At 41.7% G+C, this 27,935-nt stretch overlaps 2 protein-coding genes across 12 annotated transcripts in view; one reads left to right on the top strand and one right to left on the bottom strand.

The window, feature by feature from the left end:
- The window catches only part of LOC139101431 (uncharacterized), a 146,627-nt gene extending 121,793 nt beyond the window's left edge, over window positions 1–24,834 (top strand). Inside the window, exon 8 of the mRNA XM_070654576.1 lies at window positions 21,562–24,834. Within this exon, the coding sequence (XP_070510677.1) occupies window positions 21,562–21,631 (70 nt within the window). The 3' untranslated portion in view covers window positions 21,632–24,834. The remainder of the gene's footprint in view (window positions 1–21,561) is intronic.
- The window catches only part of Dlg1 (discs large 1), a 298,681-nt gene that overhangs the window by 140,803 nt on the left and 129,943 nt on the right, over window positions 1–27,935 (bottom strand). For all 11 annotated transcript variants that reach the window (XM_070654229.1, XM_070654254.1, XM_070654221.1 and 8 more), the window contains 2 exons: window positions 19,980–20,084; window positions 13,599–13,766 (listed from right to left, as the gene is read on the bottom strand). In XM_070654229.1, coding sequence (XP_070510330.1) covers window positions 13,599–13,766; window positions 19,980–20,084 — 273 coding nt within the window. The remainder of the gene's footprint in view (window positions 1–13,598; window positions 13,767–19,979; window positions 20,085–27,935) is intronic.

The following is a 27,935-nucleotide window of genomic DNA, read 5'->3' as shown; positions in this document are numbered from 1 at the left end:
TATTTAATTTTTATTGATCAAAAAACAGCTGCTTTACAATTTCTCACGCGTATATCTTTCAAGTAAACGCGCCTAGATTAACTTGCAAATTAATTGCAAACGAAAATACCTTTGTGCGCGTGAGAAACTAATCGATGTTCCCTCAAACGCGAATGGATCGCGCCTGTCTACCGTAGACGGAGGACTAATCGACGCGGTTGTTTTAATTACTCGGCCGTAACTTCCGACGTTTGTAGCGTTACATGGATATTGAAATAGTTCGCGTGAATTTTACAAATTGAGAAATATCTGTACTTGTCGGTTCGAACTAATTTATCTGCTTCCTTTGGGGGGGGGAAAAAAAATAATAAAAATAAAATTAAATAAAATAAACAACTAATTCGCAATAATAATTCATTACCGACGGTTAATTAATAATTTATTCTCAAAGTTTATCGCCGGCGACACATTTATTTTTTCATTCGTTCCAACAAGGTCTAGAAAACATTAAAACCAGCCGATACGAACTAGATATCCGCGGCAGCTATACGTATACATACTGAATAAATCGCAGCTGATTGTAAACTGGCATTTCACGAATGCAGATTAAACGGAAATGCGGCTGCTAGACGTTCGAATAAAAGAAGATCTCGGCCGCGAGAAAGCGAGTCGCGCGCTTCCTGTTATTTTACGATGCTAATTGACGCTCGGTACTAATGCGCCTCATTAGCATTCGTTTGTTACCGTCGCGTCGTGAAGAAGAATAACGGGCGGACGAGAGAAACGAGCGAGAAGTTCGACAACTCTTCGAGAGCAGGTCACCGCGCTCGAAACCTCGCCTCAACTTCGTTATCGGTCATTATCGCGGCTCCGGATGCAATAAATGTAACGTGCAATCAATACCGGCCGTTTCTATACACGGTTACGCGAGAACGGACTCGGGGACATAGAAGGATCATGAATATGAACTCGACTGTCGCGATATTAATTGGATAACATCTGGAAGTTAAGGCTCGACGTCTATACCCTCTTAAAATAATTTGGTAATTGTAATTCACGAGTGCTCCATTTTCTTTTCTCTTCCTCTAATCGCTCGACGAGAGTTTACAATTTGCAAACGCCGGATAGCGCGGAAAATAATGGAGATTAATGTCCCCCCCTTTCCCATATAAAACGTTTTAGACCCTTCTCCGCGTATTATTAAAAAAAATACACGCACTTCAGAGATATATTCGCACGATATTTGTCTAATGTACGACGAGAGACGGTCATAAAGAGAATTTAAGATGATTACGAAGTTTCCGCGCGCCCGTAATTACGGGAAGTGCAACAAGGACGTCGCGGCGTAAAAACGTATTTTCCGCGAAGTGACTTTAATTATCGCGCATTTTTTCGCGTACTTTGAAGTGATAAAATACGGTTATTGCGCGGATAGTAAACGATCCACCTTCGCGATAAAATTGAAGTGCGTACGCGTTCTGCGATTGAAAGAAGAAATATTTCATGACGAGGTTCGCGCTCGAGACCGAGCTAACGAGCACGTTTTATGCGTCAAAATGCTCGAAGCGCGTTATTAAAAATTCGTCCGATTATATGTCGCAATTTCTTTTCAACCTTTATGACAAATATCCGTCTGTTCAAGTCTAAGTATTGACCACCTAATGCAGTAGCTTCAGTATATGGATTGACCTATTGACCCTTAATGCCATTCGTATCTCTCCGGATTAGACGCAGTCGAGCTCGTTTCAACCGAAGATAATACGTACTAAATACCTAAGTATATCGTAAAAAAAAAAAACGTAAAAATAAAAGTTTCATGTCTTTTCTTTCTTTTTCTTTTCTTCTTAAGTTTATTATTAATCAACTCTTTAACAATTCAATAAGAGGTCTCTATGCAACGATAATTTACTTCCTGAGTTACATAATGAACGAATAATAACCGTTTAAAGGGACTAAATGCCAAGATCGTCTATAGTTGTGTCATTATCTCGAGCAGTCGATAAGCGGGCTCTCCCACATAGAAATCGCAGATCTGTAGCTCGCTCCGAAGTCACGGAGGTCGGTCGATGTTATCACGCACGAGTACGAACGTAACGATCCAATTGAAAACTCGCGATCGCGATTGTGTCGCCCGTATGTTAACAAAGCTGCGGGGAACTTGGCGTCCTCGGCGAATACTTTACCCGCCGATTTCGCATACGACAACGAAATCCGGAACACTTCGCGTGCAGGTACGCACAGGTGTCCTCCACTACTACGTTAGGAACTCTCTAGGAAGAGTTATGAGGACGATCGTTTCCCACCACTGGATCGATAGACGATTTGAATTATTCAATCAGATGTTCTCGATGGATGCCGCGAAGCCTTGCACACAGATACGATACTAAATTTGCGCCGTCTCGTCATTGTGTTTCTCTAAATAGTCCGTAGAGTCGTTCATTTTTTTTTCTTTTTTTTTTCAGTTCTATTTCGAACGCGGAAAAAATATCCGAGAGGACCTAAATTAAAATCGTTTTATAAATATCGAGTCGTAAATGTTGTGCAAATTTTTAAGTAAAAAAGAATTTTCTTTTCAAATTTAAACAGTGCTTTAATTAAAAAAAAAAAAATTTTGAAAAGTATTGACGTTACATCTCGTTGTAGTCACGCGTGACTAACATATGCTATACCTAATTTCTATCTGCTGGCCTCCGAGCGCCGGCTGTTCTCGAGAGAAGTCAGTGACTTATAGCTTAAGTTTCTTAACAATGAATGATTTATATCCACGCTGTTCTTCACTTCGGCTAGGGAGATGCGTTTCCCGTACGAGATGTAAATGCATAATCACTTCGTGCGACACGCACGTGCGCGTGATTAGCGAAACACCTGCGCGAGTATCGCAGGAAATTGCGCCTTCCGCGAGCGAGCGAGCTTATCAATAATAAATACCACGTGCACATTGTTCAATAAATCGCGATGGCCGAAACACGATGGCCAGACACGCTATTGACGTCGATATTAACATCGTTATCTCGGGCTGTCTCGAGACAATTCATTATCAGCCAACGCATACACGTGCACGCACATGCGTTTTAAACCTCTGTCCGCGCGACCTCGTTAAGCAGTTTCATGCTACTTTGTACCGCGCGAGTAGCTGCATTTGGGAAATTGCGTTTTGTTTTAATTGAATTCCGCCGCAACCTCAATTTTGCTCGGGTAAATAGATTACGCGAATAAATAGAAATTTATTTGATTGGTCCCGGTAAGGCGATACCGTCGGGAAACGCAACGTAAAACGAGATAAAGTGAAGGTAAGATAAATAAATGCTTCGCTTTAGAGCTGCATTAACCAAATTGAAATGCACAGAACGGGAAAAAGAGTGCGCCGCACTCTGCCGTACTCCACTTAAGATCGACTCGTATTTCGAGATTAACTTGTCTTTCGTAAACTTTTTCCTGAAAGTGTGATTGATTTCGCTATATTTAATCGCGGGCACAAGCGTCCGCGTTCGCGGCTTCCAAAATGTAAAGACGGATTTTTTAAAGAGTGCCGTCGCTACGAACATCGACAGTTTTCAGTAGCCGAACCGGTATAAACGTTTGCAAATCATTACGCAGTCTCGACACGCGCGTTTCTGTACTTCTTGCACACAGTGCCTTTTACATTGCAGCATTAATCGATGACTTGACGATGGCAAATTGATTGGTTAAATATTATGACGGTAATCAGAACTGGACGATGATACGTGCAATGATAAACAAGCGGGGGGAGGGTCAACACAGGGTACTGCGGTGTACATTAATTTGATAATGAAATCGTTACGACGATACGTGCAAGAGTTATTTGCCGATAGCGAGGAAAATTAGGAACGCGAAAATTTTTAACTTGAATTTATAAAGTAATTAAAAAAAAAAAGATAAAATAAAATAAATGTTCACTCTTGCAAAATAAAAAGAAAAAAAAAATTACGTAAGCGGCCAATACATCGACGCGTTAAACATCCCGAATTAAATTCCGTCCGATCGAAGAAACTGACCGTCGCGCGTAGGAAAAGACGCGGAGCGATTATCGAGCTAGGGTGGGATTTTCTTCGCAGTTGAATCTCGTTCGGTCGTTGCGACGCAAGGGAATAGTAACGCGCGACATTGTGCACTCGCAAGCACGGCTACACACGTGCACACCAGACGGACACACTCTTTAAATACCTCGTAATGTACGGCCGCGTTCTCGCACAAAAGCATCTTACGTACGCGCCTCTGCATGACTCTGGATTCTGCGTGTACCGCACATACGGGGAATGAGGCGCTTTTCCCCCTCACCTCCCGCGGGATCGCGAGCTTTAATCTGGGCGAGCTTGCCGTAGTCGCGAGCAGTGACCTACGTCACTGAGAGCACTTGGAACACTGGCATACGCCGGCTGCGCTGTGTAAGTGCGTCTCTACGTGTGTGGGTGGTCCTCGTTCTCCACGTACCTATCTCTCTCTCCCTTTTGCGAGCGTATCGTATCGTATATATCTATTCGCCTCCGCGTTCCGTATTATGTATATGCACGAGAACATCGTCGGTGTCGGTGCAGCCGACTGCGCGGTGACTGGCGGGGCGAACCATACCGCCACCTCGCGAAAACTGCATCCACCCCCGCGAGGCCGCATCCAACCCTGAGACAATCCCGTCGGATTCCTTTCGGGGATTCCGCCGACCCCTCGCCGGGCACTTCGACGCTGACGAGTGCATTGTTATCGCGGCGAGAGCCGCCTTGGCCGGCGTTCCATCGCGCCGACGATGATTACTTTCCAACGTATCGTCGCGAATATTACTTTCGTGAATTATCACAAAGAAGTCCTAGTTTGCATTAAAGATTAGAGTATTGAGAGCGATTTCGTTCTGTGCAGCCGAAAGATATTATTGCGAAGGCGCTAATTGCAATTTTCGATCTTAAGATTCATTAAAATAATAAATACAAAAAAAAATAAAATAAAATAAAATAAAATTTTTAATTAAACTGACTGTTCGTCTGTTAAGGCGTTATCTCGTAGCCCTCCCGATTGTCTTTTGCATAGCCTGAGTCGTGGAAAACTTTTTATCATGTGACGAATAGTCGCCAGATAAATATTCGCAGTTAACCTTATCAGTTTAATGAGATTTCGCGCGGTACATGTCCGTAAGACAACAGGTCCGGATTTCGAGCGGGCAATAACTGAATTACCAGCGGTTTTCAATAAATGCCCGGAAACGTTTGCGCTGAAAAACACATAGGTTCCGTGGACGCGGTTCAGACAGAAAAGCACTCGCAATCGTTTCAAATCGATATGCCGGTGGGATCGTGTACGTACAATGCATCCGAGAATGGTCTCGACATTAAAATAAACCAGAGAGATGTAACAGATAACAAAAAACAAAAAAAATTAAAAATTAAAAATTTTTTTAAAATAAAATAAAATAAAAAAAAAAATGGGAAGAGAAAAAAAGTGAAGAGGGAAATTATTGCGAAAGGTTTTAATTAAAAGCATCTACGGCAAGTGGAGTGCGAACAATGCGGCCATTGTATCGTGTACCATTTGACAGTCGGTTGCCAGAATGCCCCATTTTGCATGCGATATTTTTTGCATTATAAGAGAAGTCATTCTCAATGAAAACATCGATCGCTCATGGATCGTTATTACTAAATGGAGATTTTTCCTTCACTGATGTAACGCTCAACGAGATGTAACGTTCATTGTGCGTGTTTACTCTTTCATTTAGTTCCGTGAAGCGCGAGAGTATCGCTGGCACTCTTATCAAACATTTACGGCAGTTAAAAAGGGAAGAGCTGCATTCACTGACAAAGGCATTGACAAAAATACGATTGTGAATTATATTCTTTTGAAATAAAATAAGAGACTAATTTTTCCTGCTTTCAAAAAATCCACATATTCGCGTATAGTTAAAATTTACTAAAAATAGTTCAGATATCGCGTAATATGATTTACTATAAAATAGTTTTAAAAATATTTCACGCTTTATTGAATTTTATTTGTATATTTTATTATTGAATTTAATTTCTTTTTAATTTAAACGTAATTTATATTAGAGAGATATATACGTATGTTCCTTTTAGAATCTATTTTATATCTATTTCAATTTGGCTCTTTTATATACGGATATAAATACCATGCAATTTTATATTTAGAATCGTCTGAACGTTTCAGATATTCAAATACTTTTCTAAAAAGATTTCCTGGGTATCCAAAGCTTTCAAGAATTCTAGACATCCAAGACTTTCAGGAATTTCCGTCTTCAAATAATATAATATACAAAACTAAGTCCTCTTGCAGTAAAGTGTAAGTTTCTACTTTACTATCGTGATATCGAGCAGTTGCGGCAGTTTTTATTTTTACGAAGCATGTTTCACGATCGAGTATTGAGTTCTTTACATGCTTGAAAAATAAATAAAAAAATAAAATAAAAATAAAAAACTACAAGCAGGAAGAAAAATTATTTTAAAACGCTGATAAAAAAACTATTAATTAACAGCGTTGTCTTCGCGTTCACCGAAGAACATACAAACATTGCGGGTGGGTAATGAAAGGAAAACTGAAGTCTTACAAAAAAAAAAAGAAAAAAAAATGATATAGAATAATGATTGGGTTCAAGTCACGCCAGAATCATTCGCGAATCAAATCTTAAGGCTCGCAATTCTCGCTTTCGTGTCGTGGTACCGAGCAGCGAAATTCCCGTCTTCGTTCGTTTCTCAAGTAATACGTGGCACGTGTGCTCGCGACGGAGTCAAGAGTCACGAATCTCACGAAGTCCCTCGATTGATTCGCCCGTATCACGAGAACGCTTCGCTAAACGTATTCAGAATGGAGAACTCTCGCGTTCTTTTTGCTGGTGTTCCACGATACGGTCCTGCGGTAACCTAATTTTTTTCTCTCTTTTTTTTTTTTCCTTTGCGAATATGCATATACATCGATTCTCGTTGGCGCTGACATGTTTCGTATTCCGCGTTCAATTTCCGCTGTCCGCGCTTAGAATACCAGACGTTGCTTGTTAACGCGAGCAGCGATTAAATTGTATTCAAAGAAGCCTTGTAAAAGACTCTTGTTTAAAATTGTAATGCAATTCGGATGGATTATCGCGCGCATTAAACGGCGAGCTTTGCTGCAATTGCTTGAAGCTGCGCGAACACGAAGTATTAATACTGATTGCGATTAAAATGAAAAGTCAAACGTAACGCGGCAGGTTGAGTCGATCGCGACACGTATCGCGGCCGAACGCAAGTGGAGTTTAATTCTTGCGATGTAAGTATTTCATTTGAATCACGACTCAAGTGATCAGCGGGCTGATTTGCAGTCTGCAGAGCCAGTCTGCGAGCTGACTTCGCTCGGGGTTCGTCCGCGAGTCCCTACGAATTTTTTTTTTTTATTTTACGGCGAGCGCGTAAAGAAATTTTAATTGCATCCATACTGATCAGGTGATTACGAGTGCTCCGGATAAATAATGCAAAGTTCTCAGCGGCGGAGATTTCAATTAACATTTAATCGGGAGTATAATGTAATCGATTGGAGTTAAATGTCAAGGCGAGATCGTCAACGAAAATTACAACTTTCGCACGTACACGGGAAAAATTGCGAGAAATGCGGGCGGAGATTAAGGGCGCGGGCGGAGATTAAAGGCGCGCGCGATAAAAAAAAAATATATATGAAAATAAAAAATAACTACACGCGATTATTAGATAATTATTTAATCCGTGATATTTTCCCGGCCGCGCCGCGTGTATGCAACGTCCGAGTACTTTGAAGCGAAATGTCAAATGGAGCTCGACATGGTAGACGCGTACATGCAACGAGTTCGTTACACTCTAATTTCAACGATTTCCTCGCCAGGCGACACGCATCGCGTGCACATTAATGATTAGTTTCGCGATTATACAACGCACACAGTCAATCTGTAAAAATTGAATGTGCTCAACAATATATTCCCTTTTACACGAAACGATAAAAGAATAAAACATGGAATCAAAATCTCGCACTCTAGCAAAAGAATTTTTAGTCCCGTTAAAATATTTCTTCGTATACTTCGGTGTACGGTTTAATAGACGTAATTCGATGATTATTATTGGACATAATTAATATACAATTAGCTTATTATTATTATTCGATATAATTACCAGTAGATATTATTAACGGGTTTTAATAACAGTAATAGATTTATTCAATATGGATATAAACTAGATCAAGATAATTTCGTGACAAATGTCATAATCCATGATCTTTAATCAATCTGTTATCAGAGTGGAGCAGCTAATTACGTTAACGCGGAAAATTCTATTCTCCCGTAATATAAATTGACGTGTGGAAACACAATAAAATCATTATCCACATTCTCATAATCTTAACAGAATTTTATAGTTATTAATACATTAATCACCGCGTTTTGCATTTATAAAGCTTTCTTTTTTTTTTCTTTTTTTATTTTTTTCCTAAAATGATTTTTCTCGCAGTTTTATTCTTTTATTTTAAAAAGATATCGAAATTCTCCGTCGCTTCGCTGACTTAAAAATCAGGTCTCGTGGCACAACGAAAGTAACTTTTATCGCAGAACGTTTCACTGACCGAGAAGCGCCAGGAAAATGGGCAACACCAGAGGTAGTATCTAGGTCGTTCTAGGTTGCACGGAGGTCGATTATCCAACGGTATCATACGTGAAAAAAAGACAAGAGGCGAGCGAAGCGTATTCTACCGTACCCGACCCTCATCTACCTTAATCTTTTCGTATGTCCGTTTCCTTAAGTCGGTGTCACGCTTTTTGCGAGATCCTAATGGAAATTCGTAGTTTCGGCGGCGAATTCTGCACGTACATTTTGATTAAACATATTACTTTCACTAACAACATTCTCGCTCACAAAATAAGTCAGATGGTAACCGAATATTTTTTCCTCAACGAGTAATTATCTCGCAACAAGAAAAAAAAAAAAAAAAAAAAAAAACCGTAAAAGAATTTTAAGCAAGAAAATTATTAATTACGAGCCTTTGTAATATTATTTTCTTTTTAAAAAGGCACGCGGTACCTCCTCCTTCTCTGGCATTTTTTTTTTCCTCGAAAAATCGATCTTGAAAATTCTTTCATCTGATCTTGGCTTGGCGAGTAATGGCATTTGGAAAGGCTCGTGCAAAAAGCACGTCAATAAATCATGACGAACTTAGAAAGAAGGAAAATCGAAGCGAGCGTGCGGGAGAGACAACGAAGAGATAAAAGAGAGAGCGGGAAAAAAAAAATAGATAAAGAAAACGTCAGAGGAAATTCATGCGTCATCGTTGTCGGGATGAAATTATATTATCGCGCTGTTCGCGCAGCGAATCCATCGTGCTAGACCGGATGATGGGGTTGGTAATTTATTGCGCGACATAAATTATGTATAACGTTGAAACGACCCTCTTGGCGCGCGGCGAGTTTGTAGCTGCCTTCATATAACCGGTTGTCTTAAGTAGCTAAAACTTGGTCTTTAGCGAACATTTTCTCGCGGATAGGATCGTTCCGTAGGAAATTATTAGACTGCTTCCGGTCTCGTACGAGAGGCTATCATCGATCGGCTAAATGCTTTCAGAAAACGTCAATAATTTTAACAGCTTCATGTTAATGAACTGACTCGTAAATTTATACACACATTGTACGTAAATGAACTCGTTGCTATTTGCTCGGATAAATAAGCTTGAAGTGCTATGTTTCTCTCTTTCTTTTTTTTTTTCGTATGAAAATTCGTATAAAATAAATTCCCAATGCAGGATTAATTAATTCGACGTTGAGAATGAAAAAGTTTCTACTGCTATTTATATTTCTCATATCGTTGGTTTCCTTTTATACGCAAGTCGTATTAAATACTGCACTAACATAACGTAAAAGGGATTCAGCGATACAACCCATTCCCGCGAAATGCACGTCCCATTCTCTTAATGACCGCCGTTTGTGGGACTGAGATAAGAACATTTCTCCTCCTCGCAACTTCAACTCGCACGTAATTCGCGATTAACGATTAATTTTGCGAAAATGACCCACATTCTCTGACGCAGGTGCTTCCATTGAATTTTCGCGCGATGCTATCACACATTGTGCCGCACGTCTGCATAATTTATACTTAACGATCCTCCTTTTCGAAGTAGTAAATTCAAATTCAATACGTATCGAATGCATACTCCGTTCTGCAGACTTCTGTTTGTGAAATACGTATCTGCATAAAATTTAAATATTCTGCTCGGGAGAAAAAAAATTTCAAATACTGCAATGTCTTTAAAAAGTCTGTTCACGGAATAAAAGTCTGTCATATTTTCGACACATTCGAGATCCTCGATGTCAAAAAGTTTTTTCGAGTTACAAAATAAAAAAAAAATAATAAAAAAAAAATATAACATTGACGAATGCGCGAAATATATTTAATTAAAAATTGTCAAAAAAATTTTATCCAAGTTATTAATTGCAAGCGATTTTTTAAAATGGCAGACGTTACCGCGCAAGCTCGTGTGACTTTCCATCAAACTTGTGTGGGGTTAAAATCATGTAATTACCTAAAAGCGGCAATTCGATAGCGGCGAATTAATTAACCTAATTCCTGAATTATTTATACGCGAGCGAGCCAGGTTGTTACAATTGTTCATTTACGAGAGAATTTAACGTGTCCAGGCGAGTGGTCATTCCGGTCAGCATCGGGGGTAGCTACGATTAAACACCGGAAAAACGTAACAACGGATGTGTAGCTTCATTCCGCGTCGATTATCGAGCGATCACGCGGCCGCGAAATATCCCGCCCTATATCAGACCCGTTATCGATCGCGGGATAGTAAAAACATTGTACCCAAGCGAAGTTAGGATCAATAGTGGTCTTTCGGTTTTTCACACCCGCGAGTGTCCTAGGAAGTCGGGTCCGGCGCGAGGAAACACCCTTTCTCGAGAGAGCCCGTCGACGGGCGATGGGCTCGCGTCGTCACCCGGCGGCCGCGCGATCTAATGGGAAACCGGATAACGTACCGATGCGAGCACAATCGCGGCCGTACTGCCGTTCGCGAGCACCGTCGCATGCTCGGCACTCGAGGCCGACGAGCTGCAAAGCCGCGGCAGGACTGTTTTGTCCACGTGTTGCGGACAGTCAACGGGGCCAGGGTAATGCAGACCTCGATCTTACCGCGTAACAGACCGTGGCGAGACCGCGCGGCCTTCCGGGGAATTCCGAGACGATCTCGCGCTACCTCCGCCCTCTGCCGAAGGGTGCAGCAAGCCACTGCGAGGGTGGTTTTGACGAACAAGGATCTCTAACTATTCCGATTAAGGTCTGAATATCGATACCGTCGTGAGATAATTTTATTTGAATATTAATGGTTGATTTATAAATTAGAAAGCGCTTTCAAATGCAGTTGGTGATTCCGTTTTCTCAATCGCTCTTTAATTTAAATTAAATTAATTTACTGAAATTTACGGCGTGGGTTATTTTATTTTAATTACTTTGATGCAAGTAAAATGAAAAATTGCACTGCACAAGGCGTGCTGTATCTAAAATTTGTTAACGTTTGCCAATACTTGGAGCACATGGTAACGTGAGGGTGCGTTTTCCGACAATTACCAACCGCGGGAGAACGGTTCTCGGTATATTGATCTCGCGGTGAGGGTGGAAGTGAGTTCAAGGGATGAAAACGTAGGTGGCGAACATTGCAAGCTCGTGTACGCGTGCGCTGCACGTCAACCCTTGCGAGCAATTTTATTTATTCACTACCATACTCCGTTCAAATCGAATTAAAACTTTAAAGTAAAAATTTAAATTTTTTTTTTATTCTTTTTTATTTTTTTTTTAATTAATTAAAACCATTTACGCAAAACACACGCTCCTCCTTTCCCTTTTAACATCTTAAATATTTTATTCGCGCAGGATAGTACATTCAAACATTAATTAACATAATAATTTTCTTGTGATAATTAAAATTGAGTAATTTACGGCCGGCGTGTTGTCGGCACACTTACATTTGTATCCTCCGGTTGGGTTAGGTTATTTGTCATCTTTTCGTCCGTCCGTCCGTCCTTCCTTCCTTCCTTCTTTCCATCCGTGGCGGTATCCTGAAATATCCTTACGTCCTGTGGCACTCGAAATCACTTAACACTATATTACACTGCTCTGCTTTTTTTTTTTTTTGTATTCACTTTCACTAATCGCTGACACTCACTCGAGAGACGAACGACCGTAAGAATGACGGGGGATTATCGCGGCGATTAATTACGATTTAAATTAGGAAGCGCGACGAACGATCATTTCTTGAATAAATATGTGCTCTCGATGTTCGTAGCGTTGCTTCTCCCGCCGGGTTTTCACTCGCGTCGTTCTCGATCTCCACACAAGGAATTGTCCGCTAGGCAAAGCCAGGTCCAAAAAGTACATTTGATCCTCCGAACGGTCCTCGTCGGCGGAATAAACGATGCCGAGAATCCGCGCGAAGCAGCGAAAGAAACGCGGCCGCGATATTAAAACTTCCTCGCGCACTTTGTCTTTCTCGAGTTCCCCAAAAGTTCTGCGCTCGAAACGAGAATGAGAATCACGGCCGCGACGAAGAAGATGGCGAGGTGCTCTCGTCACACTCCGACAGTGACAGTTGCCGGAACCTTCCGAAGGAAATCGTAATGGAAGCTCGGTGGTCGGAAATGTCCGAGGCGAAGTTTCACCGGCGGGCGCTCGGTGCGCGCTGCGCGCCGGCGACTTAACCGTTTCTTGTCCAAGTACTTTTTTCAAGGCACGAAATAAGGCACAAGACGATGATCAGAATGACGGCGGAGCACAGAAAATGATCGTCCGACACCGAGTCGACGACGTCGACACTTATTCGTACGCGACGCTTTCCTATCCGTGGCCGAAAATCCGCGTAGTTGCGGAGCGATTAGCAAACACGTCCGCGCGACCGAGCCTCCGCAACTAGACTGACGGTTGGCGATTTCGGTCCTTAGAGGGAAAGAGAGGACCGAGTAAAAAAAGCGAGACAGCGATAGACGCGATCGTCGTTTGGACGCTGTCCTTCTCGTCCGAAATTCTCGGAAACGCTGAGCTCGCCGAGCTCGGCGCCGAGCTGGTCTGTTTACGTTTTTTCTATGCGCTCACCGAGCTCGAGACAACCTCCACCGAAATAAAATAAAACTAAACGAGCTCGACGCTCGAAAATGTTTTCTTAAACGTCCGAGCCGGACCGTCAGGTGCGAGCTCCGAAATCGTCGCCGTTAAAAATCTCGTGTTTGACCAGGCTTCAAAAGTAATCTATTAATCGTAAAAATTTAATTCGTAAAAAATGACACGCAATAATATTAACAGCTGACGTTTACTCTCTTTTGGTGCGAAGCGAGCCCAAGCGAGAGAACCAATCAGCATCGCGGAAAAGCGGTAGCAATTAAAGGTTAATTCACGCGTAACTCCAATTTTTTTTTTCCATTTTTTTACATAGGAGGATATAACATCAAATAAACGTTAAACGTATGCATATGTTTTTTCGTAAAAAAAAAAAATGAATATGGCACATAAAATAAATAATTAAATATATTCATCGTAATTACACACATGAAATTTTTACGTGGTACTCGTTTCTCTTCGGAAAACGTGCGTTAAAGTTTCGCTAATTTTTTTCGTCACGACACTTACCTTGTTGAGCGTTTCGTGACCGACGTGCGGGATACCATCAGGGTGAAGGGCACGGTCGGCCGAATTCAGCCTGGGAACTCCATCCAGCTGGGCAGCCTCTTTTAATTGGGGTGGCGATGGTGGCGGTGGCAATTGCTCCACCATCATTATACCATCGAACCTCGTCTTCTGCAACGACATAGAATTTATTTAATTATTCACGTATTTCACTCGAAGTCATCGAGATAATGTAAAGTAATTTTTTGACACTGCCGCGAGGCCTTTCCCGCATTTAATGCCAATTTTCGTTCCTGCGATCTAATGCTGTCTCACGCTTGCGTTGCTTCTTGTTAGAACTTACGTGATTCCAGCAGCATTCGCAAACACCCCTGCCGTTCTCAAAGTTACGCGAAATCGCATTATTTGCGCCACGATTATTCAGAGAGCTCGGCGTTGAATTGGCGTGTCGCTTCGCCCTTCGACGTTTTCGTATTTTGGCCGGTACGGCGAACATGTAATCACTGAATCGACGCCTTGAATGACGTACGATCGACACCCAGTCTATCATCGTGTTAAAACAGTCCGACCGCGCGTGATATTCCGAATATACGTACGTACATATATATGTATATATATATTTTTTTTTTAGTATACGTTGTCCGTCAAAGTCCACTCGATTTGCTGTTGTACGCAAATTTCAAACGAAATAGAAATGCTACATAACGCCAGAGAAAGAAAGAGAAAAGCAAATTGAAACACGGTAAATATCTGTTGAACAGTTGTCATTCGCGCTTCGTTAATTTCACAAAATTATTACAAAAACTATTACTTCGTGCATTGAAAATTGCATTTTAAAATAAAATACAAATTCGCGTTATTTAATATTTATAACGTTTTATTTCAATATATGTTTTTTTTTTTTGTAACGTAATTTAAATATTTCTATACGCAGCGCTTGCTCTTTTTTTCTTTTTTTTTTATCATGTAATTACAAGTTTGTCGTAAATTTAAAAAAAGTTAGTTTTCGCAATTTCAATTTCTAGTTATTTTCGTTCGGTTCAATTTACTGAATTAAAAATTGTTCCGTTTTTTCTTCCATGATAATCTCAACAAATGCCTGATTTAATTGTTATTTCCACTTTACGTGACCTGAAAATCCTTGCAAACGCGAGGCGAACTTTTCAATTAGCGTTTTAACTTTTATGCACATTTCAGGCATCGAAGTAAATTTTTGCGGTCCGTTTAAATTGCTGGTTGCCGCTTTCGTTGGCTCGGTCTACTTGAAGTAGCTTTCAATCGAGTATCGCGGGCGTGCCCATCGCTAGGGATCGATAACCAATGGTGAAGAGAACGTCGCGGATATGTGTCACGAATAAAATCCTCTTTTCTCCTTTTCTTACGTTTCTAAATGCACGTCATAAGTATCGGGCTGTCTCTATATTCCTTGCTCCACTACACGCGTTTTATTCTTTCGACACGGCCGCGTCGATCATTATTGTCAAGTGCATCCGAACGCGAATAAAACTGCTGACAGCGGATGCTGCAATTGAGCGCGCGTTTATATCGAGAATCAATGGGATGGTGAAAATAATTCAAAATGCTAATCGGTAAAACGCATTAATTGCGTTGGCACACTCTTAATAAACAACTTTCAATCGATCACGCGAACATTAACCGCATAGACAGTATCGCGGTTCTACGATAATTATAACGATAAAATAAAACGTATTTTCTCAAGTGTAAAAAAAAAAAAAATAATAATTGCAAACGATTTGTTGCTCGACGGACAAAAAAATATTTTTAAAAAACGTGTTAAATTAATTTTATTTTAATTGTTACTTCTAATTAATAGTATATTTTACCTCATTGGTTATTTTTAAAAAGATATTTCAACTTTAACTATTTTCACGCGAGTGTGCTTATGTTTTTCGTCTTACTGAGATCTTTAGCGGAAATTTTCGCACCGGCGGAAATTCATCTAAGAATAGATAATGTTCAGCAGCATCACATACTTGCTATGTACGCGAGTATAATTTGCAGCACGGGTAAAGGAAAATTTTAGAGTGATTGAAGCGCTTACGGGCTTCCAAGAATACCAAACGCCGCCGCATATTGTTTATGGAGGAGCCGCGCGTGCGAGAGAGAAATAGTTTAAACTCGGTACTTCGGCGAGCAATCTCCATCAACGTTTCAATTCTATGAAATTCCCATCGTAAATCCTTTGATTTCATACAGCATATTCTTCAATTTTTCCCGCATCGCGTTACTTTTCAATATCGCCGTATTCTTTTGGAAAACATTTTTTATACACGTCCCTTCCTTTTTATACCCGACGCACGGTCTTGCATTTTTATGTTAAGAAAAAAAAAAAGGGGGACAAAGTTTTTACAATAACAGATATCATCGGATTCGTTCAACCGAGAGTCGTAGAATTTTATTTTTACTCCTCTTTTATGACAGTCTTCTAGGAAGATTTCTCTTCCTTCGCTGCATCCTACATTTCTCATCGAATCGCGAGTTTAAGTCTTCTAAGAAAAACGTGATTGCTTTTAGAAGTGAAATCAATTATTTGTGATCGCGTCTATTAACATTTTTTTTTTCTCATTTTTTTTTTTCCTTTATTCTCAACGCTGGATTGTTTCAAACAGATTCTCTTCGCGAAAATTCTTACAGTACACTTCGTGAAATTAATATCAATCTAAACAGAAAAACTTTCAAGTTAACGTCACTTCAGCGTTATAGATCTCGGAGACTCTCCCAGATTTATATCAAGAGTTCTATAAATTAGAAGGAAACTCCTCATATTGCGTTTGACGTGTTAAAGATTTTTCGTTGGAAATTCATGCACCTCCTTCGCTTCGTAACACTATCTCTGACGTTCTCGAAACAAAGCCCGAATCATTTCTCAAACACTGCTTCGACAAAATATATAATGTTGACGAACAATTAAGAATTAATTAACGGCGTTTAACGAACGATCGCACTTGAATTACGCGACGAGTCCGAGGCTGCTTTTTGGAGCAGCAGACTTTGCACCTCGACGTGGAAGACGTCGGCATCGGTACTGACGCGAAAGTGACCTGACACGCTGGTATCAATAGCTTGTCGATGCCTCCGAAGAGGGTGTTGCCACCTAATTCTGACGCTGCAGCCGTTTTCGCGATTGGGCATTGAGCCAAAAAATTCACGAGAGAAATTATTTTATTTTTCTTTTTTTTCCCTCCGTCAAGCCCGGCCAGGCCACAGTCTCCCACAATTCATTATCGAGCGTCATTTATAAATTCAACCGGTCGTGCCATTTATTTTACGACCCTCGACTGCGATTAAATCCGGGCTTAAGTGTCGAGTGGCCGCGGCATTACACGAAATGAAATTCTTGGACAATAGTGACGCGATAGCGGCTCAAGACCGATGCCTCGAAGAAATTGTGCTCGCACGCGAATTTACGTTCGGTCCGATTAAACTCCCGCTTAATTAAACTTCACGCGCGCTGCGAGGACGCTAAGATCTCCGACCAATTTCTTGGAATTGCATCCCAAATGAACAATAGTTGAATCGCGTGTTTTTTCTTTTTTTTTCTCTCTTTTTCTTTCTATGGCAAATTTTATTTCGAAACATATAATCCCCATGCGTCGCTCGCTTATTAAACCAATTAATATTATAAAAATTTAATTTCTAATTTATGTTTGATAAGTACACGAATACTTTCGATCGGATTCGTACCGGGATGTTCTTCTGACGAGGCGCACCCTGCCGCGTGCAGCATCGCCGTTTTTTAACGAGTTAATTAAAAAATAACAACAAATAACGATGGACGTTCGAGAAAACCGGTTAAACGGCGATCAATAATAAAGTTCCGTTAATGGATATTTTCGTATCGCGCAACAGCGGGGCGGTATCGACGTTTCGGTCATTAATGAATTAAACAAACCTCAGCGCCGCGTCCAATTCAGAAGTTAATCAAGTTACGTAAATCAAACGGAATGCATCATAATGTAACCGTCCTCGGGGCACCGTTTCTGTATCAAGCGCCTCGTCGTATACGAATCGTAAATGCGCGTACCGCAAAACAGTATCAATAATGACGACTTGCTGATTTTCGGTTCGGTTTACAAGTTTCGTTGTTCTCGACTATCGGCCGCGCCATATAACGGCGAACTTGGCTCGCCAATTACCGCGCGCAGTCTCGGGGACAGCGGATTGCGGAGTTCGCGGGGGTCGGAGGCGGTCCGGCGAGTTGTAATTGCGTTTGTCCGATTTATCATTTAGCTCGTCGCCTCGCGCGTCGGAATTCGGCCCCGGAATTACTCGCGGGGGCAACAATACACAAAATATCCTCGCACGGAGTTAATTAACCGTCACGCACAGCCGTCTATCGTGCCCGGTCTTTTCACGAAATGGCCCCGCGGACTCGTTTTATTCTGCGAATCGGATGTCCATTACGAGCACAATGCCGGGGCACAATGCAGGGACTCGCGGCTCCAAGGAACCTTGGACTTGATAGGAAGAACATGAGGAGATAATCGAGAACCGCGCGATCGTGTTCTGAAGCGAAGCGAAGAATTGCTCGGCAAGGTCTTGCCGCCATAACGACGGCGAAAGGATGAGGAGCAAGACGGCGGAAAATTGCAGTCTGCAGCTGACGTTAAAGCGAATTAATTTCTATGTTTATAGTTAACCGGGGTAAACTCCTTATCGTCTTCGTTAAGAAATTCAAGCAAACGAATACTCTTTTCATGCTGAACTTTAAGTGCGTGCTAAGCTCTTTAAAGGCAGCTTAAAACCGGGGGATGCCTCACGGCTTAAATTAATATAATTAGTATACCGTACCGAGTGGAACAAAAGGGCGGTTAGATTATACAAAAACACCGAGTATTAATTGCGTCGCTTAATTAATATACTTCAGTGAAACCTAATCGTTTCAGCCCGTTAAAGTTAATATTCATAGCAAATTCGAAGCCGGGGCTCATTCAGTGCGTTTCAAAAATTCATTGATAAATATTAAATTAGCTCTACACAAATCGACGACAACGTATATGCTTAACATAAATATATAAACGAGTTAAATCACAATATTGTACAATTTATTCTGCAGTACACGTGCAAAATAAATTTAATTTTAAACGATACATTTTAACGTGCTATTTTATATTAATTAGATCAAGTGTACGATTGCGCTCTGTCTAAATGTACTGTAATTAAATTTTTTTTTTCCCCCGAAATAAGACAACGATATTTGTAACTTTCGCCGATAACAATACATTACATCGATGTTTCGGCATAGGAAAATTTCCAGTAAAAAAAAAAAGGAAGCCGTTGGACATAAATTTTTGCTAGTTGTGAAAATTGTTGATGGCACCGGTGAAAACGCAATACGCCGAGTGTTCATCGAGATTTACGTGTGCACGCGCTGTGCATATTCATTCTGATTTCCCTCGAAATGCCGAGACACGATAGATATGCATTAAATCGGTGCTTTTATTTCCATGAAAATATCGCTTGTTCGCCCGGGTACTGCTCAAATGGACAAGTACAGAAGGGAGAGCGCGCCGAATAGATTTAAGTGACGATATAAAGTGCGGCAAGCGACAATTTTTCAGTGCCATGTCGGGTATCGTGTACGTAAATACGTGCCAAGTTACGGAAATAAAATTTTTCAAAATTGTCATTCCGCGTTACATTTCGCGCCGCAAATATACATACATCACGTTTCAACGTTTTCGTAAAACACGCCGCTGTTCCATTTTTTTTTTAACGCTTCGTTTGCAACGAGCAAATGATTTTAATGTAACGTCCTGCGTACTAAAAAAAGAAACGACGAGCCTCTTGCAAGAATAGATCAAAGATACCTTTTTCTATTTTATTTCTCCATATATTTCTTACAAATCGCGTTATCGATCAGATGACTTTAGACTACAAGCGGATTTCTGACCTGAGCTGTGCTGCCGCGAATATTTCGAACGAACAAGTTGATAAGCCAGGGATCTTCTCAAGCATATTCAACTACAGAAAACGGGCTTACCGCTGCAAGCGGGCGAATAATTATCTCCGAGCTTTGAATACGAACAATAATTAATTGCGCCGTTTCTTACTTCGCGTGCATTAATTAACATCCACATCCAACATATGAGTTGTTAGCTAATTCGCAATTATTAATTAATTTTGCTCAAGAACAATGTTCCGAGCACAACGAATATCTCGATCGAAATAATTGCTCAATTTATTGGCGGGAAAGATCAACGTTAAACGCATTCCTCAATCGTGTTCGGTTACTACGAGATTTTCCTCACGTTTTATTAGAACCAAATTTTAGTTAAAGATAACAGACAGTATGATGTCGCGGGAGCGAACACGTTTTAAGAATCCGCAATTTACATTCACAAAATTTATACGTTTACGAACCTGAGTCTCGTCCAGATCGGAGCCTGTAACATCGGGACTGGCCGATCTGCGACCATAAATGTTCGACAGAGTCTGGGTCAACGGCAAGGCGGAGGCTGGACCATCCTGAAACGATCACATCATTTAAAAAACATACCGTCGTGTCGACGAGAAAAAGCGTATTGCCGAACAGGCAATCTCTATTTCGAATTCTCACAAACTTCAACGGATTCTTTTTTTTTTCCTCTCATTTTTTTAAAAATTATTATTGCAAATTGAAAATTTAATAACGTGTAATAACGTTTAATAACACTTAATATTTCGCAAAAATATTGAATACTTTAAATATTAAGGCTGAAGCCCGATACATTAATAACGTCGTAATATCGATAATTCTCTTAGGAATGCTTCATTAAATCAAGTGGCACACAAGATTATAGGTTTCGCTTCCCGAGCAGTTGGCAATATCGCGATCGTCCCCGTAGCGAATAGTTGCGCGCTCGTTTTCCGGCGTATTTGCGGATTTATTTCATATTACGTCAACGACTATAAACCCGGTATCGAACTACTCCAGATACCCGCTGTTGCAACGGCTTTGATACAAACTGCGCTCAAACAGCAAGCATGTGATATCTAAGCTATCGCGTTTCCCAACGCTAGCCCGGGTAGCTCGGCACCGATCGATCGCAAGCAAAACGATTCTGCTAGTGAACAGGCGAAGCAGAGGTATAAAGGAAATAAAGCTACGAGATGCAAGATCAATTACCGGCTTGACTAACAGACCGTCGCATATACGACGACAAAGCGTTAAACAAGCCGAATTATTCATAGAAAACTTTCGACGCGCGCTGATAAATTTAGCGCCCGGGTATCGCTTTTATTTTCGCCGAGAAGCGCTTTTATCAAATATGCATCGCCGGGCATCGTCCTTAAAGTTCGCTCGCTACATCGAAACGTCCCTCAACGATGACCTACCACTTACGCATTTTTTTATACACGTCGTTGTCCAGATAATAAATGGGGCACGCTGTGAAAAAATTACATGTAAATTACCAACTATAATAAACGATGTAAAATTGCCCCGCGAAAATTCAGTATGTATTGCTGAATTTTTACAGTGTAAGTTTATAATGTTTATATTAGTTGGTAATTTATATGCAATTATTATTATATTTTTTTTACCGTGCAGTCTTTGTAAAGTATGAAATACAGTTTAAAAAAAAAAAAAGTTAAAAAAGAAAAAACCGCGCAACAGAATTCCCAAGAGAACAAAGTTTAAACGAGTACACGGAATATAATGTGTACAAAATATGTACGCAACGCATTGATTATCAAGAATTTTTAATCGCTCTCCCGAATAGTCGATCAGTAAATTTCTTAAATAAAAAAATCGGTGTGACGCCCGAATTACCTGTTGATCGATTTTATTATTGCCGCTTGTAACCGAGTCTGATTGATTCTCTAGTCAAGTAAGCGATTTTGAAATCCGGTTGAATTTTAATATTTTAATATTTTTTAATTCCTCTTATATGTTTTATATATTTATTAATTTTATATACCTGTTTATATTTATATATTTTTTATATTTAATTAATATTTCCAGGCAAAGACGGTCTTCCCGACTTCCCATCTCTTCACCGCGCCTCACCCCGCGCCTTATTAGAAGTCCCTAGCGCGTCGACCAATCACAGCGTTCTACGGATCGCCTGATAGCGAGCTCGCCACGGCCTACATGACTTATTTCACTACGGACCAGAGAACACGGCAGACACGCATGGAGCATCGGTTTTCGAAACGAAGAGACTTCTACGTGTCTTCTTTCACGCCTTATCATCGCGTACCTCGTCTCGCCTTGCCCTATAAACCGCAGTGTGTTACACAGGACACCGCCGTCGTTTATCCACCGACATTCGATCGGGCAAATAAAAGTAAATCATCTCATTCTATATTCCATAATAGCTTCGCGTATTCGTAGTCGGGCGACGATACGCGAGCATCGAGACTGGAAGTGTTACTGTGCGTGATTTTTTAAGAAATATATATTTTTACGAAACGGAAAAATATTCGGATAATTAGATTATTTTTTGGGCTGGCTTTAAGAGGAGTTTTAGAACGGCGACGATTTAGGACTGTAAAGTGCGATAGATCTTTAAGTCGCGATAGAACGCTTCGTTTTATTTTATTTTAGAGCTGGACATCTCGAGCTCGGCGAGCAGGGTAAAAAAAAACGTAAACAAATCAACTCGGAGTCGAGCTCGGCCAGCTCGGCGCTTCCGAGAATTCCGAGCGAAGGCCAGCGTCTATTGCCGTCTCACTCTTTTTATACGGTTCTCTCTTTCTTTCTAACGATAGAGTCGCCAACCGTCAGTCTAGTCGCGGAGACGGGGGGGACGCGGACGCGTCGTTAATCGCTTCGCAATCTCGCGTATTTTCGGCCGCGGATAGAAAAGTATCGCGAGTGAATAAGCGTCGACGTCGTCGATTTTATTTTACTTTAAAGCAGAACGTCTCGAGCTCGGCGAGCAGAGTAAAAAAAGATGTAAACAAATCAACTCGGAGTCGAGCTCAGCGAGCTCGGACAGCTCAGCGCTTCCGAGAATTCCGAGCGAAAGCCAGCGTCTATTGTCGTCTCACTCTTTTTACACGGATCTCTCTTTCCCTCCAACGACAGAATCGCCAACCGTCAGTCTAGTTGCGGTGACTCGGGGGGGACGCGGACGCGTCGTTAATCGCTTTGCAATCTCGCGTATTTTTCGGCCGCGGATAGAAAAGTATCGCGTGAAAATAAGCGTGGACGTCGTCGATTTTATTTTGCTTTAAAGCAGAACGTCTCGAGCTCGGCCAGCTGAGCGCTTCCGAGAATTCCGAGCGAAAGCCAGCGTCTATTGCCGTCTCACTCTTTTTACACGGATCTCTCTTTCCCTCTAACGACAGAGTCGCCAACCGTCAGTCTAATTGCGGGGACTCGGGGGGCGCGGACGCGTCGTTAATCGCTCCGCAATTTCGCGTATTTTCGGCCGCGGATAGGAAAGTATCGCGGGCTAATAAACGTTGACATCGGAGAGTCGGCAGCGAGCGATCGTTTTCTGCGCTCCACCGTTATTCTAATCGTCGTTTAGTGCTCCGTTTCGGGCCTCGAAAAAAGTGCCTCGACGAGAAACTGTGACGTCACGGGCGCAAAGCGCGCGCGGAGCGCCCGCCGGTGCAACTTCGCCTCGGACATTTCCGACGACCGAGCTTCCATTAAAATTTCCTTCGGCGGGTTCCGGTAACTTTCACCGTCTGAGTGTGGCGAGATCCGCACCTCGCCCGTCTTCTTCGTCGCGGCAGTGATTCTCATTTCCGTTTCGAGCGAGGGATTTTTGAGAAACTCGAGAAAGACAAAGTGCGCGAGGAACTTTTAATATCGCGGCCGCGTCTCGTTCGCCGATGCTTCGCGCGGGTTCTCGGCATCGTTTGTTCCGCCAACGAGGATGGATCGGAGGATCAAGAGTGCTTTTCGGACCTCGCTTTACGTCGGAGGAAATTCCTTGTGCCGAGATCGAGGACGACGCGAGTGAAAATCCAGCGAGAGTGAGCTACGCTACGAACGTCGAGAGCAGGTGGCCGTCGATGGTGACTTTCAATCGGGTGAGCAGCAGGGAAACGGAGTAAACCCGAGCGACATTTTTCCACATCCCGCAACAAGAGTTCCAGCAGATCAACCGGACGCAAATCACGGCTGTTCATCTTCGACGCCGCACATCGAATCGGTAAGTCATTAATATTTCAAGTAATAATATGTTTTGTCTGATTTTTCCCCTTCAATTGTCTAAAAAAAAAAGCGAAAGCAAGGTTAATTGATAAGAATTTCCCATCGAGCTGCTCCATCATTATCCGATGCATCTAGGCTTTCATTATTATTTTTTTCCCCCCCTGATAGTTATCTCGTTTCTCTCGCGTGCGACGCTAGTGAAATTTTAGAAGCAAACATATCGTTGCTCTTTATTCCGCGTAAAACGTATACGAAATGTATGCGCCGCGGTTTTTTAACGTTATAAAATTGCGCGGAATTGGTTTTCCGGGACGGAAATATAATAATCTCCCTTGTGCGCGTTGTAATAAAATTTTTCCTCTATTTAGATTCGCGCGATTATCGCCGGATCCTCCCTCTCGTAACCGGATTAATTTGTTGCCCAGTAACGGGAGGGTTTCGCGTGAACTTTCGAAAAACACGGGCGCTTCCGCGCGCGTTCGCCAGAAATTCGAGCTTGCGCCGACGGAAGGAAAATCGTCGAGATTAATCCGCGGGTGTTCGCAGCTGTTTATAACTTCGCGAAGTGGGCTGTAACGCGCGTAAAGGATAATGGTGTGCGCGGGAACATGAGCGGGCGGCGAAGTGCGTTTTCGATTACCTGCGGGCGCTTTCCCTCCCTCGGCGATTTTATGATGACGCAATATGCGTCGTTGCGATAATAGAGAGTAATCCTACGGCGGTGCGTTTCACGGCCGAACGGCCGACTGAATGGTATCGGCGCTTCGCCCGATTTGATGAGAATCCATACTGATACCGTCGATCATTACCGCTGGTCGCGTTCTGGAAACTGCCAGCTTTGTTGCCGAAAGCCAACTGCATTCGGCTGCATAGAATACGCGATAGCCAACGCGAACGAATATTTGGAAGACCGGCGATTTACCTCGGCATGGTAAATCCTGATTAAACTAGCCCCACCACGGATCTGTTGAATTTAACGCATCGTTTCTAAATTAAATTGAAGAGAAAAGCAGTCGTGATGTTCTTTCTTTTTTTTTTTTTTTTACCAAATATAAAGGAAATAATCGACGACTAGTAATTTCCACGGATACGTTTTGTTTAATCGCTTCTAATTTATATGTATAATAAAATATATTTAAAAAATTTATTCACGATTCGGGCACTTCTATGCGCGTAATACCGTATCCGGTATGGTTTCGTAAGATGACGTTTGACTGGCCGATAGACCGCTATGGTGCGAGCGTGTGTCACGTCTAACCATAACGCGAACATAACTACTCGCGGTCGCGACACGTCGAGTTATGACCGGGCGACAACTGCGTGACAGTGGCTGATGCGAGCCGACCGAGTGCGTTTACGACATGATATGCGATTAAAACGTTGCGCGTGAAGCGCCGTGACAAATGTTTCGGTGGAAAAGGGACGGGAAAAACGCGAAAGAAAAACGACGGAAAAGAACGTGATCGTAAGATAGCAGGCGGACGAATTTTGGGATAATTTGATAAATTTAACGTTGGTTTCATTCGGGGGCGTGCAGCCGGATGCAAATTGAAATTCGCAGCATTCACGACATTAGATTCACCGGTATAACAGCATTCGGGAGTGGTCGTAAATTAATTATTCATATAAACAGTAAAATTGATCGTTATGATCTCGCGTAACGCGCGCTGCATTATTGCTTAGTGGTTTGTCTGTTCAGTTATTGATTAGCAATGTTCTCGTATTCCTCTCTATATTTAATTGTTGCCGCTTTAAACCGACACGCTGAATAGTTCTCTCTCGCTTGGCTTGCTTCACGCCAAGCGAGAGTCAACGTCGGCAGTCAAGTCGGCGATTTTAAGATTCAATTTAATTGTAATATTTAATTAATATGTCGAGGCAAAGACAGTCTTCGCGATTTTCGAGATCGTAGTGGAAGTACTGTCTTTGTCTGGACATACGAATTAAATATTACACTTGAATCGAACGAGAATAACGAATAGATAGGCGCGGGGGGAGGCGGGGTGAGGCGGGGGGGGACCGGGTGAGAGCGAGCGCAAGCCTACGTGCCGCGCGCTAGGTGTATTCCCCCACTATTCCCACTCCCGCTTTGTCCTTCTCCAGCGGTCGCGCGAGGCACACGTACTCCTACGCACTCTACGGCAGCCACGTGTGTCCGTGCTAAAAGTAATTCGCATTTCTATTTAACGAAAACCCTTCCGGCACGAGAACTACCATTAAACTTTGTATTTCTTTTTGTTACAGATCGACGCAGTTGAGTCCGCTTTCGTCAATCGTCACCGCCGATATTAAGAATCATACGAACCGCGGTCGGTTCGTCGGTCGTCCCGCGAGTTCCGCTGAGTATTCGGGCGTAGTTTTTCGACACACGACTCTCTTCTAAACGTGAGTGCCGCGATTATAAATTCACGGTCGGGGTGTTCGCGAGTTTCCAACGCGGAAGGATGACTCGACACATCCCATCTGAGTGGAGGAGCAGGCCCGGGGGGCATCCTGCATCGGCGGAGCAACTTTTAAGTAAGTATAAATTAAAAAAAAAAATATTTCTTTTATTAATCTCATTAATTAACTGATATATATGTAAATTAATATTTTCTTTTTATGTTACAGTCACCGGCAGAGATCATCAACTCCGCTGAGGCTCATGCAGACTGGTAAGTCGCAGCATTTTTTTTTTCTAATTTGCAATCGGGTGGGATGTCTTAAAAAATAGCTCGCGAAACAATTAAGGCTAACAAGTATAAAAAAAGTAGTTCGTAAATTTACGGTGTAATCGAACCAATGATGTTAACTACGTACAGAATCGCGCGGTATAACGTGGTAGAACAATTATTGGCATCTAACCGTCGAATCTGATCACCCTCGAGTCCGACCACAAAGTGGCGGTCCACATTTGCCTTGCCAATACTAACCAAACTGAAGACAGTGTCGTAGAGCCAGACTGAGCTTGACGACGAATATGCGACACCACGTTTCCAATAATCCGTCGTTGAGTTTACGCCGTTAAAATACGTGACAAACACCCTCGAAATTCTCACACGATGCAGTTACAACGTATTCTTTTAGACGTCCAATTTTTTAATTAAACGCGAACGAGTCACGAGATTTATTAAATTAAAAAGAAGTTTTAAAAAAAAACCTAAGCAATCTCTATAATAATAAGTAAATTAATAAAATATTCATCTATACATTAGTACATATTCATTAATTTTATTTATTGTATTGCACACATTTTGCGATCATGTTTCGATATACGTAGTGATCTGAAAGATGCCAAAGAGATTGGCAGACTCGTGTCGAAAAGGGTTTTATTTCGCTTCATATTTCCTTAGAGTCACTCTTTCTTTTACTCCCTCTCAAAAAGGAGAGGAAAATAGATACTTCCGGTCTGCGCATTGCGGATACGATCGAAGCACGTATTCCATTGCCACGATGCAATGAACGTATATATATGTTGTGATCGGTAGCTTGAAAACTTAGCTCAACGACTTTCGGCAGTTACGCAGGAGGTAGTCGCAGAGCTATATGACGTCTCTCTCTCTCTCTCTCGAGTTAGCCTTCTCTTTCCTTTCTAACCCCTTTAATCCTCGATATCAATAACGTAGAATTTGTTCCCGATAACACGCGCGCTTATCGCTCCCAACGCCGCCGCTGGCGCGTGGATTATCGTCGTTTGTCTGGATTTTAACGCGAACGTATCTTCAAAAAAGCAAAATATAATCGACGCATATCTTTCATTTTTTCCCTTTCTTCTCTTTATCATTTTGTTAATACATAAATGATATTATCAGCAACTTTACGAAAGCCATCAATATTGCGCGAGAATTAATTTTTTTAAATAGCTTGGTGATTTAGAAATATCACATTTCGCCAATTGACATACTTTTAGAAATGATATCAACGCCGATTTCATCGCCGTAAACCAGTTTTCCATCGCGAGTTTAGATTGCCGCAATAAACAAGCTTTAGATTCCCTGGTTTTTAATTGCATCAGATATTTACAATGCGTGTATAAAAGCAATCGTCCAAGTTATATCGCATGCGTTTCCAATTGCGTGCTCCAAAAATAATAGTTGAGTTACGGCGAATATTTTTTTTAATTTTTATTTGAAGCGGAAATATTCGTGACCGGTAGCTTTATCAATTTTTTTGCGTTTAAAAAAAAAAGAATAACTGATGTGTCCGTTCTTTGGATAGCGCGGTAAGAGGAATTCCCAATATTG

This window comes from Cardiocondyla obscurior, linkage group LG01 (genome assembly GCF_019399895.1).
Source record: "Cardiocondyla obscurior isolate alpha-2009 linkage group LG01, Cobs3.1, whole genome shotgun sequence".
Classification (NCBI taxonomy): domain Eukaryota; kingdom Metazoa; phylum Arthropoda; class Insecta; order Hymenoptera; family Formicidae; genus Cardiocondyla; species Cardiocondyla obscurior.
This window is presented reverse-complemented; position numbering and strand designations above follow the sequence as displayed.